General features: G+C 42.7%; 1 protein-coding gene across 1 annotated transcript; it reads left to right on the top strand.

Annotated features, from left to right (window-relative positions):
* Nucleotides 1-3958: 3958 nt before the first annotated feature.
* Nucleotides 3959-8243, top strand: LOC145362015 (tubulin alpha chain). The gene is made up of 4 exons (XM_080218040.1): nt 3959-4758; nt 6048-6270; nt 6440-6588; nt 7034-8243. The coding sequence occupies exons 1-4, from the start codon at nt 4756-4758 to the stop codon at nt 8012-8014; spliced, it is 1356 nt and encodes a 451-aa protein (XP_080074166.1). The 5' UTR covers nt 3959-4755; the 3' UTR covers nt 8015-8243.
* The last annotated feature ends 7819 nt before the right edge of the window (nt 8244-16062 follow it).

The following is a 16062-nucleotide window of genomic DNA, read 5'->3' as shown; positions in this document are numbered from 1 at the left end:
ATTGCTCCTCTCTCTCACTGTGAATGGTCCTATTGCTCCTCTCTCGCTGTGAATGGCCCCATTGCTCCTCTCTCGCTGTGAATGGCCCCATTGCTCCTCTCTCACTGTGAATGGCCCCATTGCTCCTTTCTCGCTGTGAATGGTCCCATTGCTCCTCTCTCGCTGTGAATGGTCCTATTGCTCCTCTCTCACTGTGAATGGTCCCATTGCTCCTCTCTCGCTGTGAATGGTCCTATTGCTCCTCTCTCGCTGTGAATGATCCCATTGCTCCTCTCGCTGTGAATGGCCCCATTGCTCCTCTGTCTCACTGTGAATGTCCCCAGTGCTCCTCTCTCTCACTGTGAATGGCCCCATTGCTCCTCTCTCGCTGTGAATGGCCCCAAAGCTCCTCTCTCGCAGTGAATGGCCCCAAAGCTCCTCTCTCGCTATGAATGGTCCCGCTACTCCTATCTCACTTTTCTGGGTAGTGGTTAATGCCTTCGGGTCCTTTTCACCCGCTTTTCTAAGTAGTGGTAACTGCCCCAGGTTCTCTTTTCACCCGTTGGTTGATCAGTGAGCACAGGGGTGATAGAAGAGTAAGACTTGCTACAACTTTGGCAGCAGAATTTTAGATTACCTCAATTTTAACAAGCGTCAGAAGATAAATGCATTTTTGAGAGACCTCAGTAAACATTTTTGTACTCTAACCAGGAGCACTGACACACTGTTGTTGCGTTGTAGTTCCATGTGCATCTTCTCAGTCACCCAGTTGGATAGTCTTAACACTTAAACTCAGCATATGATTGTCAGTATGTGGTTTGTAATAAGTTAGCTGAGCTCAACCAGAGTGGCCTCATCAGTATGATAGCTGGCCTGGTTAAAAAGAAGAAAAATCAGTTTTCTCCTGCTAACTGCACAGTAAATTCTACTGGACAGATGGAAGGTATAATTAGTTTTTGTGAGGACAACCATACCCCATGCACCCATCTCACCCATACACAGCTGAAGTACTAAATGCGATCAGCACCCATGGAATGTAGAATGGGTTCAGCTGTACTACATGAGCTGGCTCTTGAGAAAAGAATGAAACATGGATGGAACCAGCCTCAAATGTCTTTACCATGTCATAGACTATTAGCACAAGCTTTTTACACAAGAGCAGAACATTTCAGCTATAGTCTGAAAAATACTACAGATCCATAGTTAATATTACTTTATCCTAGCACCTGATGACATGGGAAATATGACGCAAAGTGTATCGTCGAATGTCAAACAACCAATCCCAAAATCAATTGTGACTTCATAGCAAAGTACAAGTTTGTATGGTTGATGCATGTTGACAAGCACAACATTCACTGTCTGGGGTCACACGTTAAGAACTGCCACTTAGTCTAACTACCAAAAGCAACTAGCATGCATGAAACAAAGTGGAGGGGAACACAAAGCGAAGTCAGGCATCTAAAATGTTGCGTAATTGACTACTTTAAAGTACATTCAGCAATAAACCTAATATTTTTTGAAATCAGTGCAAGGTTAAAGGAGAAATTTTATCCTCGGTCGGGATTTAGACCCACAGTTTGTTAATCTTATCAAATCGCTGCTCTCCTTTTGAGCCTCAAGTGGTGGAAAGCCAGCATCTAGAAGTTTGATTCCTCCCTTATCTGGACTATGCACCTAGGAATATATATAGGAACAGGAGTAAGTTATTCTGCTCAGTGAGCAGTCCATATTTTGTTAACCAGCTGTATTCCAAAACCAATTTTCTACCCTTACTTCAGCAACACTGATAAGCACTTATATAGCACCTTTAACGTAGTAAAAATATGGTACCTCACGGGAGTGGGTAACAAATTTTAATATCAAGTCACATGAGGAGATATTATGACAGGTGAGCAAAAGCTTAGCCAAAGAGATAGGTTTTGTTTATTTAACAAGCACCTTAAAGGAAGAGAGGGAGGTTGGGAGAAAATTTGAGTTTAGGGTCTGTACAGCTGAAGGCACAGTTGGCAATGGTGGAGTGAGGAAAGTTGGTGATGGGCAAAATAAACTGATGAGCAGAAAAGACCAATTGGTCCATCAAGCCTGTTCCCCCACCATGATGGCTGAGGCATCATAGTTATATACTTCCTTGCTCAAGAGCAATATTCCAGCTATGGTCCAACCAATGACCTATATAGTGACTAAATGATGCCCTTTGATTTACAATGAATGGTTTTAGCAATACAACCCAATATCGTATCAATCATCGAATTCCTACAGTGCAGAAGGAGGCCATTTGGCCCAGCAAGTGTGGACCAATTCTCTGACAGAGCATCTTACCCGGCCAACCCCCCCCCTTGCCCCTCCCTCCCAGCCCGCCCCCATCTTCCTCTAACTTGTGCATTTACCAATGTTAATCCACCAAACTTTTGCAACACTAACGGGCAATTTAACATGGCCAACCGACTTGACCTGAACATCTCTGGACTGAGAGGGGAAACTCACGCAGACATGGCAAGAACGTACAAACTCTGCACAGTCACCCAAGGCTGGAATTGAACCTAGGCCCCTGGCATTGTGAGGCAGCTGTGCTGAGCACTGTACCACCATACTGCCTGCACTACAGCTTCTCTACATTCAGCACGAACCTTCAGTGATTTGTGCACAACAACACCTAATCTCTCAACTTCTTTTGGTAATGTTCCCTGCAAATGACATATGTATGCTGTGTTGGCCACAACCAATTTGCATGATGCCACATTAATCTAAGTTAAATGCCATTTCTCATTGTGTACTTAAATGCCATTTACAAGATTTTGATATCATCTGCAAAGTTACTAAACCTCAACATCACTGGTCAAGTGAGTGTTAATGACATTCTTCTATTTATTATTCTGCCATTCACACTCACTCTGAACCAATGCTTTGTTTCTTTATGACTTCCATTGTCTTTTGTTCCATGACATCCTTGTAACTTAATCTCTCCTGCCCTCCACTCTACCTCAGACCTTCCCTTTTGTTCTTCCTCCCCATTTCCAACAACATTGGTCCAATACCATTTCTACCACCCTTTAGTTCTGAAGAAGGCACACTTGACTCAAAACATTCACTCTGTTTCACACTCCACAAGTGCTGCCAGACCTGTTCAGTTTTCCCTGCACTTTGTCTTTATTTCAGATTTCCTCAGAATTTTGCTTTTAGTTAAGTAGGAGGGAGAAGTAAATAGAGGGTTATTACGATAGATGAGAAAAGATGGGAGGAGGCTTCAGTGGAGCATAAACACCAGCATGGACTGGTTGTGCCAAATGGCCTGTTGAACTGCCTATGTAATCATATGTATAATGTCTTATAATGGTTAGCAAGAAAGAAGCATTTTAAGAATTGCACAATTTACAATTACTTCCAGATTGGACCCTTGATCAAGGCAAGAGTAGGGCAGGCTTGGTACAAGTCCGGAAGAATGAATGAATTGCAGCCACCACAAGTGCAGCATAGACTGGATTGGCAGTCTCAGGCATGGGAGGGGTGAAGAACAGCAGGTGCTGAATGCCAGAAGGCTGATAGATGATTGTGTCTCCAACTTATGTTATTCTCAGGTTTTAGTGGGAAAAGGAGGAATGTAGCATTGAATGACCTTTAGGCAGAAAGCAAAATACATTAGACCATATTAGTGCGGAATTTACTGTTGCTGATATTAAAACGATAATCGACTGATTCTGAAAAGGGCTCCACTATTGAAACACGCCTTACATGCAGTACTTTCATAATATAAGCAGTGTATAATGGGGGAATCAATGATTATTAATCCGTTTGAAAATAATTCCTTCAAATAAATTTGAGAACCACTGCCACTGACACAGATGCTTTTAATCCTCCACTTATAAATCAAACATGAGAATTGTGAAACTTTGCACAGAACATTTCCATTTCAATGTTACGCGCGCCAACACCACAGATTTAAACATATAAACAGTATTATATATTGAATGTTGTAACAAGATACAGCATTTTAAAAATAATAATGCTTGGCGTATTTTTAGTACAATATTGCGCGTAAGGTCCATCTTTTCCACATTCTAAAATAAAAAGTCAAGGGTACATGACGGAAGTGTGATATAAATTCTGCAGCAACTGCGGGCTTGGTCAAATTGCTTTTCTCGTAGTCCGCATTCTGCAGTCTCACACATCCCCGCCCTTACTGCAGATGCCTGCAGGACACAGGTTTCGTTATTTTTATGCGGCAAACCCTATTAAAGCTTCCACTGTTCCTTCAGCTTTTGCCTTTGTTCAACCGTATACAAATATTAAGTGGACGAAATGTGAGCATTTTTCAGGCCGTCACTTCTTTTTCTAAGATTTGGTCCATGAAAGAAGATTAAGGGCGTGGCTGGACTGCTGGTAAAACTGAAGAGCAGGGCTGGAGGAAAAAAAATGCTCCACTTCAAATCTCAGCACTTGCTTGAAGCAAAAGGTACTCGCCCCTTTTCTAGTACATTCTGCAGTGCTTTTTTGCGCAGTTCCTGAAACAGGATTTGTACCGTTAAAGCTGACGTGTTTTAAAATAACGACATTTGCCCAATCCAATCTGACTGACATCTTCTCCCGCCACCTCCTTTCTACTTCGGAACCAATGTCAATGAAAGACTAGACTAAGGCCGGCCTCCATCAATATAAAAAGGCGCCATCCGCCAGCATTTCCCATTCGGTTACTTACATCGACTCGTTACTGTCGGGCGAAGTAACAGTCATCATCTTTTCTAAGGTCATTTTCATCCGTGTATAAAACTTGAAACAAAAATGGTGAGTTCGCAATTTTCTCTTTTAAAACAAGTGTATAATCGGGTAGTTCGTATAGTTGTGATGCGAGTGACACCAGAAGTACCTTTCGTAGTCAAATCCCCTTCGTCGCCAAAGTGTTGTATTTCTTGAAGTGCAACACGCTTTGGGAATGAAAACAATGTCTCCATGAAGAAACTAACGTGGCAACATTGTTTTTAAAAACCAATGAGACCCAAGTCACCGTTAAAATGTCATATTAAAGCTCGATGGCGCTCAATTCTCACCCCCATCCTTCCCTGGGAGATAACTTTTTTCAGGGTGTAAACATTTTCATTGTTTGGAGAAAATCCCCTAATGAATTATTTCGCTCGGCTGAAGCAGAAAATGTGTGATCTTTGTCACATCCATGTGTCTCATGTGGGGCCGCTGCTGTCTTTTGAACATGAAGTTTACCCGCGAGAATCAGGATCCGTTTTCTTCTCATCCTGCCGCCTTTAAAGCGCGCCACAGAACAGCTTGAAGGGTTTATATTTGAGTACTAAGCGCGGGATTGGATAGCACCCGGGTTAGCTTGTGGGTGCGCAATTCAAAATCTGGGCGCAGATTTGAAGGTGGAGGCGGCACAACAATAGTCATTTTCGCTCTAATTTAAATTGCTCCACGATTGTGCGCCCGCCACACATAATGGCTGCCGAGCCTCGTCAAGTGCTTCTGCGGTAAATCGGCTCCAATCGTGAACCGAACCGGCCTTTTGCGTCGATTCGGCATTTTTTTTTCCCTTTCAGCAGACTTAACTGAATTCCCGCAGAGAAATCTAGCGGCAGCTGCTACTGATGGATGGAGACAGTGCACTGCACAGTCTGGCTGTTAACATGGCGGACACTCTCCGGCCTGTAGGTGCCGCAGTGCACGCTGCATTATGGGTAGTGTAGTTCCGTCGCTGCTTCTCGCCTAAATGGAGAGGCGGAAGGAAACTACATCTCCCATGATCCCGTGTCCCGCTCCCTGCGCATGTGCAGCTTTCCCGACTGTCGAGCCAAGGAGCACGAGATTGTCCAAGTGTCATCTAAGAAAAGGACACGACTTCTAAGGAGCTAAATCATTCAAGAGAAACCTTTAAAATTGAATATCATAGTCTTATTGGAACATGTAAGCAAATGCATGTAAAAATGTAGTCAGCAATTTAAAATTGCTGATCCTAATGGCTTTTGTCATGCTCCTTGAGGGTTTTCTGCAACGTTCATTTCAAATAAGATGCAGTTTAATCCACCACTGACTGCATTATGTTCGTTTCTGTTTTCCTTCCATAGCGTGAGTGCATCAGTATCCATGTTGGTCAGGCTGGAGTCCAGATTGGTAATGCCTGCTGGGAGCTCTACTGCTTGGAACATGGCATCCAGCCTGATGGGCAGATGCCCAGTGACAAGACCATCGGAGGTGGAGATGATTCCTTCAACACCTTCTTCAGCGAGACAGGGGCAGGCAAACATGTTCCACGAGCTGTGTTTGTGGACTTGGAGCCAACTGTCATAGGTAAGGAAGCAACAATAACAGAAAATGCCAGTGCAGACATTATCTTCCCAATTGATTTGAAATGTACTTGGAGCTCAAAGCTTTTCAGGACCAAGTGGACCTTCATACGCAGCATACAATGTATTGTAATTTGGATTGTATTGGATCAATTTTGTGCCTTGTTTTCCAGATGAGGTTCGTACTGGTACTTACCGCCAGCTGTTCCACCCTGAACAGCTTATCACTGGGAAGGAAGATGCAGCCAATAACTATGCCCGCGGTCATTACACAATTGGCAAGGAGATAATCGACCTGGTTCTGGACCGAATCCGTAAACTGGTGAGTTACATAATCAAATGATGTGATTGTAGCCCCAAAATCCGTTTTTTATAGTGACGGCTCTCTCCACCTTGAATGTAACAATCATTGGCAGTGATGAGATGATCACGTGACGGTAGAGATCTTTCCATCCATCTCAGGGTAGTTTTAACATTAATACAACACTTTTTTTAAGCAGTACTGCATTGGAAGAGTCAGGCTAAATTAGTTGCCTCAGTCTCTGGACTGGGGCTTGTAGCTTTGAGTTTCTGACTCGTGGCAATTTTGTAACTACTGAACCATGGTTGTGCATTTTTTTCAAATTGTTAACTGTATCATCTAGAAATGAACTTTGAAGTTTACTCCTCCCAAATAGCTTTTGTTTGTTACAGATGTTACCAGATTCATGATGCTGCTTTTAGGAAAGCACTTCTTGATGTGCTTGTTTTTGTGTCTCTTTTTACAGGCTGACCAATGCACAGGTCTCCAGGGTTTCCTGGTGTTCCACAGCTTTGGCGGTGGCACTGGTTCTGGTTTTACATCCCTGCTGATGGAACGTCTCTCCGTTGACTATGGCAAGAAATCCAAGCTTGAATTCTCCATCTACCCAGCTCCCCAAGTGTCAACTGCAGTGGTAGAACCCTACAACTCTATCCTGACCACCCACACTACCCTGGAGCACTCTGATTGTGCTTTCATGGTTGACAACGAAGCCATCTATGACATCTGCCGACGAAACCTGGACATTGAACGGCCAACTTACACCAACCTGAACCGTCTCATCAGCCAGATAGTGTCCTCTATTACTGCCTCCCTCCGCTTTGATGGTGCCCTAAATGTTGATCTGACCGAGTTCCAGACCAACTTGGTGCCATATCCCCGTATCCACTTCCCACTGGCCACTTATGCACCAGTTATCTCAGCTGAGAAAGCCTATCATGAGCAGCTTTCTGTGTCTGAAATAACCAATGCTTGCTTTGAGCCAGCCAACCAGATGGTTAAATGTGACCCCCGCCACGGCAAGTACATGGCATGCTGTCTCCTTTACCGTGGTGATGTGGTGCCAAAAGATGTCAATGCAGCTATTGCCACTATTAAAACCAAGCGTAGCATTCAATTTGTGGATTGGTGTCCAACTGGTTTCAAGGTTGGTATCAACTACCAGCCTCCCACTGTGGTACCTGGAGGTGACCTGGCCAAGGTTCAGCGGGCTGTGTGTATGCTGAGCAACACCACAGCCATTGCTGAAGCTTGGGCTCGCCTTGACCACAAGTTTGACCTGATGTATGCCAAGCGTGCCTTTGTTCACTGGTATGTTGGTGAGGGTATGGAGGAAGGTGAGTTCTCAGAGGCCCGTGAGGACATGGCTGCTCTGGAGAAAGATTACGAAGAAGTTGGTGTTGACTCCATTGAAGGGGAAGGGGAGGAGGAAGGGGAAGAATATTAACTTTGGATTAAGTCCCATCCCATTCTCAAGCATGCATTTTGTGTCTTAAGCTCTCGGCTGAATTCATTTGAGTGTTGAACTATGTATGATGTTACGCAGCCAAGGTGTTAGAAATGGTACTGTGTGGAGTACATACCTATCTTTATGGTTGTCTTTGATCTCTGGTCATGTTTGATTATGTCTATGCATAACCTTTCTCATGTTGGATGCAGTAAAGGAGCTTAAATCATTTTGAATGTTATTTCTGAATCAAAAGTAATCTCTGCCACCACTCATTTGAATCATGTTGATATTTATCTTGATGAATCATAGGCAATGAATCATAATCATGGTCAAAATTTCAATTGACTGACAGGGCATTGGACATCTCACTTTGACATCACCTTTCAATGATCTACTTTTTAATTTCGAAGGAATGGTTTTTTTTTTCACTCAAGATATTCCTACTTGGTGTACTTAAGCAGTTAGAAAATATTGCTATCTTTCAAAACTGATTGATCTTGTATAGGTACTGCCTTTCAAAAGCCAGAAGGACCAGAAAACTGCCTGTGTTTTGAGCTGGTGCCTTGGGTAGCAATTTTCCTTGTAGTCTAGCACCCAAAAGCTCCAACTCCAAGTGTCCAGTTTCTAGCTCCCTGGATGTAGGATCTGTTACCCGTACTTGCCACAGATTGAGCATGTCCGTACTAAATTTCTGCCCATCTAGATGACTGACTTGGTATTGTCAGTAATTTTGGCTATTCTGTTCACCATACAGTTAAGTTACTGATTTATACATTTCCCATAGGGAACATTAGTATTACAGTCCCTTATGTGGAACTGTATCTAGTGCTATTTCTTTTTGTGTGTAGATTAATTCTACTTTCTCAACATTATTGAGACTTAATTGTTGAGGTTAGATGGAACCACAGAAAATGGCACTTGTCTTCAATAATTTTGCATTTTTGAGGATTGGGTGGTTAAATTTGGAAGGAAAAATAATGGCTAGGTACTTAATTTTAAAAAAATGATATTTAATTCAAAATATTGAGTCATGGAATCTGTATTAGCTTTAATTCAAATTCTGTAACCAACTGCTATCCTTTTTTTTTGCTGTCCCAAGTGTTTTCACCTCTGGCTTTAATTTGGGATGGGGACAGCATTTATTATCCACTTGGCAAGACATTAAATGAATTTTGGTTTGATTTGATGTTTCTTGTTACTACTGTGAGTAACTTGAAAACCAGAAACTTGTTTAAGATCACTAAAGCTATATGGTCAGCCAGTAATTTGGCTTTTCATTTAATTAAGACAATTGCAGTGCAATGAATATTCAAAAAGGAAGTAGTATCATGCTGTCAGAAGCCAAAATAAGATCCTTGTTTTGCAAAGAGGTAAGCATTTTTCTTATTTTTAGGTTGATCTCAACAACTTTCAAAATACCTACCTCCTTTATAATGTGCAAGCCAGGAATGGGTGTTGCTGACTCAATGTGCTGGCTCTCACGTACTTGGTTTTTGATGTCTTTCATACTGGTGCTAGTGTCTCCAGACTGACTTTCTCAATCCAGATTGCACAACATTTTAGGTCAACAGAAAATGCAGGTGCCAAGAGGATAAGTCACAATCACACTTTTGTGTACACTGAACCTGCACATGAGGTGGGGCTGTAATATTGTCTGAGTCTTGAACAATGCCATTGTTAATACACTGACTGGAAAAATATGTACCAGGAAATCATCCCTCACATGCTGATTTTGTTTTGTTTGGATGTAGTTTTTTTGTTTGATGCCAGAGACTCCTAGGTAGTTCTTATAAATAATCCATTGATAGGGTTCATAACCCTATCAGTGTTGGCATGAAATTTTAATCCTGTGAGGTATCACAAACAATCTTGATCCAGACCTCACTCAAGTAGCTAACAGCACAGTGGATTGAAATCAGTAGTATTACTCTAGTAATTGAGGCCACGTGCACCCCAATTGCTACCCTCTTCAAGGTTTGCTAACTCAACACAGATTGCAGGTATAGGCTGGAATTCTCTTCACTCCCTGCTGCCAGCAAGAACAGAGAATTTGGTGCTCCGCCCACTCTCAGTTCACTACAGCAGGACCAGAGAATCCCAACTGCAGATGTGGTTGGAGAATCCGTTTTGTGACAAACTACAACCTGACAGGAAATTATATATCGTTGCAGATGCATTAGCATTCTTAGTTTAAATCTGTCTAAACTAGTTTCCTCCATATCCCCAAGCCTTTTAGTAGGTTGCTTGCTAATGCATTATTTATTTTAAGTATTTGCTCAGGCACCTTTTTGCTTAATAACAGATAAAGAACGTTTAATGCAGGTCAGCTAAACTAGGTAGTGGGGTAAAGATCAATCCATCATGTGTTTGGTTAAGTTCTGTCTGTTAATGTAATTTTGAAATGTATTTGTTTAGGTTTCAGTTCCCTCACTCTGTGATTCCAAGGTTACCATGCCCTCAAAACTCTGCAGTCCTGACATATCCAATTATCAATGGTGGTGTACAATTCAACCTCTAATGGGAAGAGGAGGCACCATAAACTTTGTCTTCAGCGAGGGAGACACCTGTAACCTCCCAGAAATGCTAAGAAATAAAGGGTTTGGGAAAGGAACTGAAGAAAATTAATATCACTTGAAAAATATTGCTGGTGAAATTTAATGGGACTGAAAGCTGATAAATCCCCAGGGCCTGATAAACTACACCCTAGGTACTAAATGAGGTGGCCGTGGAAATAGTGGATGTGTTGGTTGTCATCTTACAAAATTGTGTAGGTTCTAGAACTCTTGGTAGATTGTAGGGTGGGAAATGTAATTGTGCTACTTAAAGGAAAAGGAGAGGGGGGAGAAAATAGGGAATGATATACTGGTTAGCCTAAATGCTAAGAGTATTAAGAAGAATGCAATAACAGGACATTTAGAAAGTATCAGTGGGATTGGACAAAGTCAACATGGATTTATGAAAGGCAAATCATGTTTGACAAACCTACTGTTTCTGAGGACACAGCTAGTAGACTAGATAAGGGTGAACCAGTGGATGTGGTGTATTTAGATTTTCAGAGCTTGTCATGAAATGTGGGATTGAGGGTAATGGCATGGATTAAAAATTGGTTAGCAGACAGAAAACAGTGGGCATAAGTGGGTGTTTTTTTTTGAAGTGGCAGGCAGTCGCTAGTGAGGTCCTGCAGGCATCAGTACTTGGGCCCTGGCTATTCACAATATACATCAATGATTTGGATTAGGGACAATAGAATATTATTTAAGTAGTGGTAGATTGGGAAGTGTAGATGTTTTCCTCCAAGTCACAAACTATCCGTGCAGTAACATTCCTTCGTTGTTGTCGGGGTCAAAACCTTAGAAAGCAATAATAGGAGCACGATCACAACAAGATTGTAAGAAATAAGAGCAGGAGTATACCAACGGATCCATTGAGCCTGTTCTGCCATTTAGTAAAATCTTTGCTGATTGTGACCTTCATTCCATTCGCCCTTGTAACCCCTGACTTCCTTGCAAAAGAAAAATCTCAAATTCAGCTTTGCATTTTTTTCAAAGATTCAGCCTTCACTGCTTTCCATAGGAGAGCGTTCCGAAGACTTCATGACCCACCAATAGAAGAAATTCCTTCTCATTGCTGTCTTAAATGGAACACCCCTTGTTTTTAAATTGTCCCCCAAGTTCTAGATTCTCCCACAAGAGGAATCTTCCTTTCTGCTTTTCAGGCCCTCACAGAATTTGATCCATTTCAGGAAGATCACCTCTCATTCTTCTAAACACCAACGAGTATAGGTCCATACTGCCCAGCCTTTCCTCATACAACAACACTTTAATCCCAGGAATCAGCCCAATGAACCTTATATGGACAGCTTCCAATGCATGCATATCTGTCCTTTAATAAGGAGACCAAGGCAGGGATTTTACCACCTAGCCTGCCCCAAAATCAGGGCAAACAAGGGTCACAGAACATAATTTTCTGTTGGCCTCGGGCAGGATTTTATGAGCCTCACCCGAGCGAGGTAAAATCCTGGCCCAACACTACACACTACTCCAGGTGTGGTCTCACTTAAAGGCCGCATACAGCTGTACCAAGACTTCCCTTTTAAATGCCATCTCCCTCACAATAAAAGTATCATTCTGCTTGTCTTCCTAATGGCTATATCATTGCTAACTTTTTGTGATTCATGTACAAGGACACCCAGATCCCTCTACTGCAGCATTCTGGAATTATCCATTCAAATAATCTGATTTTTTATTCTTCCTGACAAGGTGGACAACTGCACATTTTCCACGTTATATTCCATCTGTCTATTGCTTTTGCCCACTCACTTACCTTTACCTTTCTATATCTCTTAGCAGAATCTTTTTATCCTCACGAATTGCTTTCCTATCTATTGTATAACTGGACCATTCATCCTGACTTCATCTATCCATGTTAATATATCACCCTCAACACCATGAGTTTTCGTGCTGTAACCTTTTGCGTGGATTGGAACAGCTTGAAAAGTTCTGCCACCTTTTCTCAGGGAAATTTTGGATGGACAATAAATGCAGCCTAGCCAGCGTCAGCCATATCCCAATATGGTGGCGCGGTAGTTAGCATTGCTGCCTCACAGTGCTAGGGACCCAGATTCAATTCCAATCTTGGGTAACTTTGTGTAGAGTTTGCATGTTCTCCCTGTGTCTGCGTAGGTTTCCTCCCATAGTCCAAAAGATGTGTGGGGGTTAGTTTGATTGTCCATGCTAAATTGACAGTGTAAATATGCGGCATTACAGGAATAAGGCCTGGGTGGGATTGTGGTTGGTGCAGACTCGATGGGCCAAATGGCCTCCTTGTGCACTGTAAGGATTCTATTGATTCTATGACCAAATTTTAAAAAAATTCCCTTCACCGTGGTCTTTATTCCCTATGCAATTCTTCATCAGGCTCATGGTTAAGGTGCAGAATGAAATTTTTTACAAATAACACGAGTTGAGATGGACTAGGATTATGTTCTTAGACTTCAGGACATATTTTAATTCAAAGTGAAAATACTTCTGGACTTTGGCTACCTGAACACCAAGATTTGGCTTTGTCAGAACATGGCAGGAGTTTGTTAATCCACAAATTTAAATAGCCCCTTTTTTACTGGATGGCTGCACGTTAGCCTTCTGAATACCAAAAATTTGAATCTGAGAGTCAGGGATCTTGTCTGGGTCCAGCTGAAGTGTCAAAATGGATCCTGACCTCAATCATGACCACGGAACACATAAAGTGTAGTGGAGCTGCTATATCAGTAGAGGGAGCTCATGAGCTTTTCAGTCTTTCAAGGAGAATGAGACCAAAATTTGCTTTGTGATGCCCTTCACCTACTACCATAGACAAATAACCTGTTGACACTCAATGGCCAGACATAACATAGCTAGTTGTTTTTGTACATGTTTTTGACATACCCATTCACTCATTTGTGAAAAGACTGCAGCAAAAGAACAAATAATAGGCAATAGTGACATTACCAGCCTCTACAGCAGATGCTAGTGCCTGAAGTGGAAGAACTGCTGCATTTTCTAACTGCTGAGGAGTTAGAATGAGCAAGACAAGGATGAGATGAGCTGGAATAGATGGTCTTAATCATCTATAATTAACTTGCAGACAGAGAGTGAAATAATTACTAGAGTTTATTTTGTTGTTAATGAAAGTTTACTGTGAACAGGCTTTGTGGGGTAAAATTGCCAAGACAGGACTGTATAATAGGAACATAGGAAGATAGACACATGAATAGGCCATTTGGCCCTTTGAGCCTGCTCTGCCATTTAACCAGATCACAGCTGATTGCGTCCTTAATGTCATCTTCCTGCATTATCCCCATATCCCTTAATGTCATTAATATCCAGAAATCTTATCAACCTCTGCTTCAAACATAATCAATAACTGAGCTTCCACAGCCCTCTGGAGTAGAGAACTCCAAAAATTTACCACCGTCTGACTGAAGAAATTTCTTCTCATCTCAGCCCAAAATGATTAACCTCTTATTCTGAGACTGTGCACTGGTTCTAGTCACTCCCACCACCTCCCCCCCGCCTCCCCCCAACCAGGGGAAACATCCTTTCTGCATATACTCTGCAAGCCTTGTAAAGATTTGCAAACCTGAATGGGATCACCTCTCAGTCTTCTAAACTCAAGAGGATACAGGCCCAGTCTCTTCAATCTCTCCTCATAAGACAGTCCTGCCATCCCCAGGATTACTCTCTTGCATTCCTTCTATGACCAGTATATCAATCCTTAGGCAAGGAGACACCAGGTGTGGTCTCACCAAGGCTCTATGCAACTGCAGCAAGACTTCCTGACTCTCTTGATTTGATTTGATTTATTGTCACATGTATTATCATACAATGAAAAGTATTGTTTCTTGCGTGCTATACAGATAAAACATACCATTCATAGAGAAGGAAAGGAGAGAATGCAGAATGTAGTATTACAGTCATAACTAGGGGGTAGAGAAAGTTCAACTTAATGCAAGGTAGGTCCATTCAAAAGTCTGACAGCGACAGGGAAAAAGCTGTTCTTGAGTCAGTTGGTACGTGACCTCAGAATTTTGTATCTTTTTCCTAAAGGAAGAAGATGGAAGAGAGAATGCCCGGGGTGTGTGGGGTCCTTAATTACGCTGGCTGCTTTGCCGAGGCAGCGGGAAGTGTAGACAGAGTCAATGGATGGGAGGCTGGTTTGTGTGATGGATTGGGCTACGTTCACGACCTTTTGTAGTTTCTTGTGGTCTTGGGCAGAGCAGGAGCCCATACCAGGCTGTGATACAACCAGAAAGAATGCTTTCTATGGTACATCTGTAAAAGTTGCTGAGAGTCATAGCTGACATGCCAAATTTCCTTAGTCTTCTGAAAAAGTAGAGGCGTTGGTGGGGCTTTCTTAACTATAGTGTCGGCATGGGGGGGACCAGGACAGGTTGTTAGTGATCAGGACACCTAAAAACATGAACATCTCGACCCTTTCTACTTAGTCCCCATTGATGTAGACAGGGGCATGTTCTCCTTTACGCTTCCTGAAGTCGATGACAATCTCTTTCGTTTTGTTGACGTTGAGGGAGAGATTATTGTTGTTGCGCCAGTTCACCAGATTCTCGATCTCATTCCTGTATTCTATCTCATCGCTGTTTGAGATCCGACCCACTACGGTGGTGTCATCAGCAAACTTGAAGATCGAGTTAGAGGGGAATTTGGCCGCACAGTCAGAGGTGTATAAGGAGTATAGTAGGGGGCTGAGAACACAGCCTTGTGGGGCACCAGTGTTGAGGATTATCGTGGAGGAGGTGTTGTTGGCCTATTCTTACTGATTGTGGTCTGTGGGTTAGGAAGTTCAGGATCCAGTCACAGAGGGAGGAGCCGAGACCCAGGCCATGGAGTTTGGAGGTGAGTTTCGTGGGAATAATAGTGTTGAAGGCTGAGCTGTAGTCAATAAATAGGAGTCTGACGTAGATGTTCTTGTTATCTCGGTGTTCCAGGGTTGAGCGCAGGGCCAGGGAAATGGTGTCTGCTGTGGACCTGTTGCAGCAGTAGGCAAACTGTACTGGATCCAGGTAGTCCGGGACTAATCTTTCAAAGCACTTCATAATGATGGATGTCAGAGTCACTGGCCGATAGTCACTGAGACACGTTATTGGTTCTTCTTAGGTAGGAGGATGATGGTCGTTTTTTTGAAGCAGATAAGGACCTCTGATTGTTGTAAAGAGAGATTGAAGATATCTGTGAATACCCCCACCAGCTGATCCATGCAGGATCTGAGTGCACGTCCGGGTACCCCATCCGGGCCAGTTGCTTTCCGTGGGTTGACTTCAAGAAAACTGCTCTGACATCTGCAATAGTGACCTCAGATACAGGTTCAGATACAGGGTTTCCAGGGTAGAGGGCATGTTCTCACTGACCTCTTGCTCAAAATGCACTGAGCTCATCAGAGAGAGGTGTGTTGCAGCTGGCGATTTTACATGACTTCATTTTGTAGCCTGTTATGTCTTGCAGACTTTGCCATAGTCGGCGGGGGTCGGTGTGGTTAGCCTGGGACTCTAG

This window comes from Carcharhinus amblyrhynchos, chromosome X, assembly GCF_965287045.1.
Source record: "Carcharhinus amblyrhynchos chromosome X, sCarAmb.v2.hapA, whole genome shotgun sequence".
Lineage (NCBI taxonomy): Eukaryota > Metazoa > Chordata > Chondrichthyes > Carcharhiniformes > Carcharhinidae > Carcharhinus > Carcharhinus amblyrhynchos.
The sequence above is the reverse complement of the archived record's forward strand: the minus strand, read 5'-3'. Positions and strand labels throughout refer to the sequence as shown.

Bases quoted from the DNA above. Each gene is read 5' to 3' on its own strand.
- LOC145362015 (XM_080218040.1), top strand. The intron at 6,271-6,439 runs GTAAGGAAGCAA...CTTGTTTTCCAG, and splicing joins CTTGGAGCCAACTGTCATAG to ATGAGGTTCGTACTGGTACT. The intron at 6,589-7,033 runs GTGAGTTACATA...CTCTTTTTACAG, and splicing joins TGGACCGAATCCGTAAACTG to GCTGACCAATGCACAGGTCT.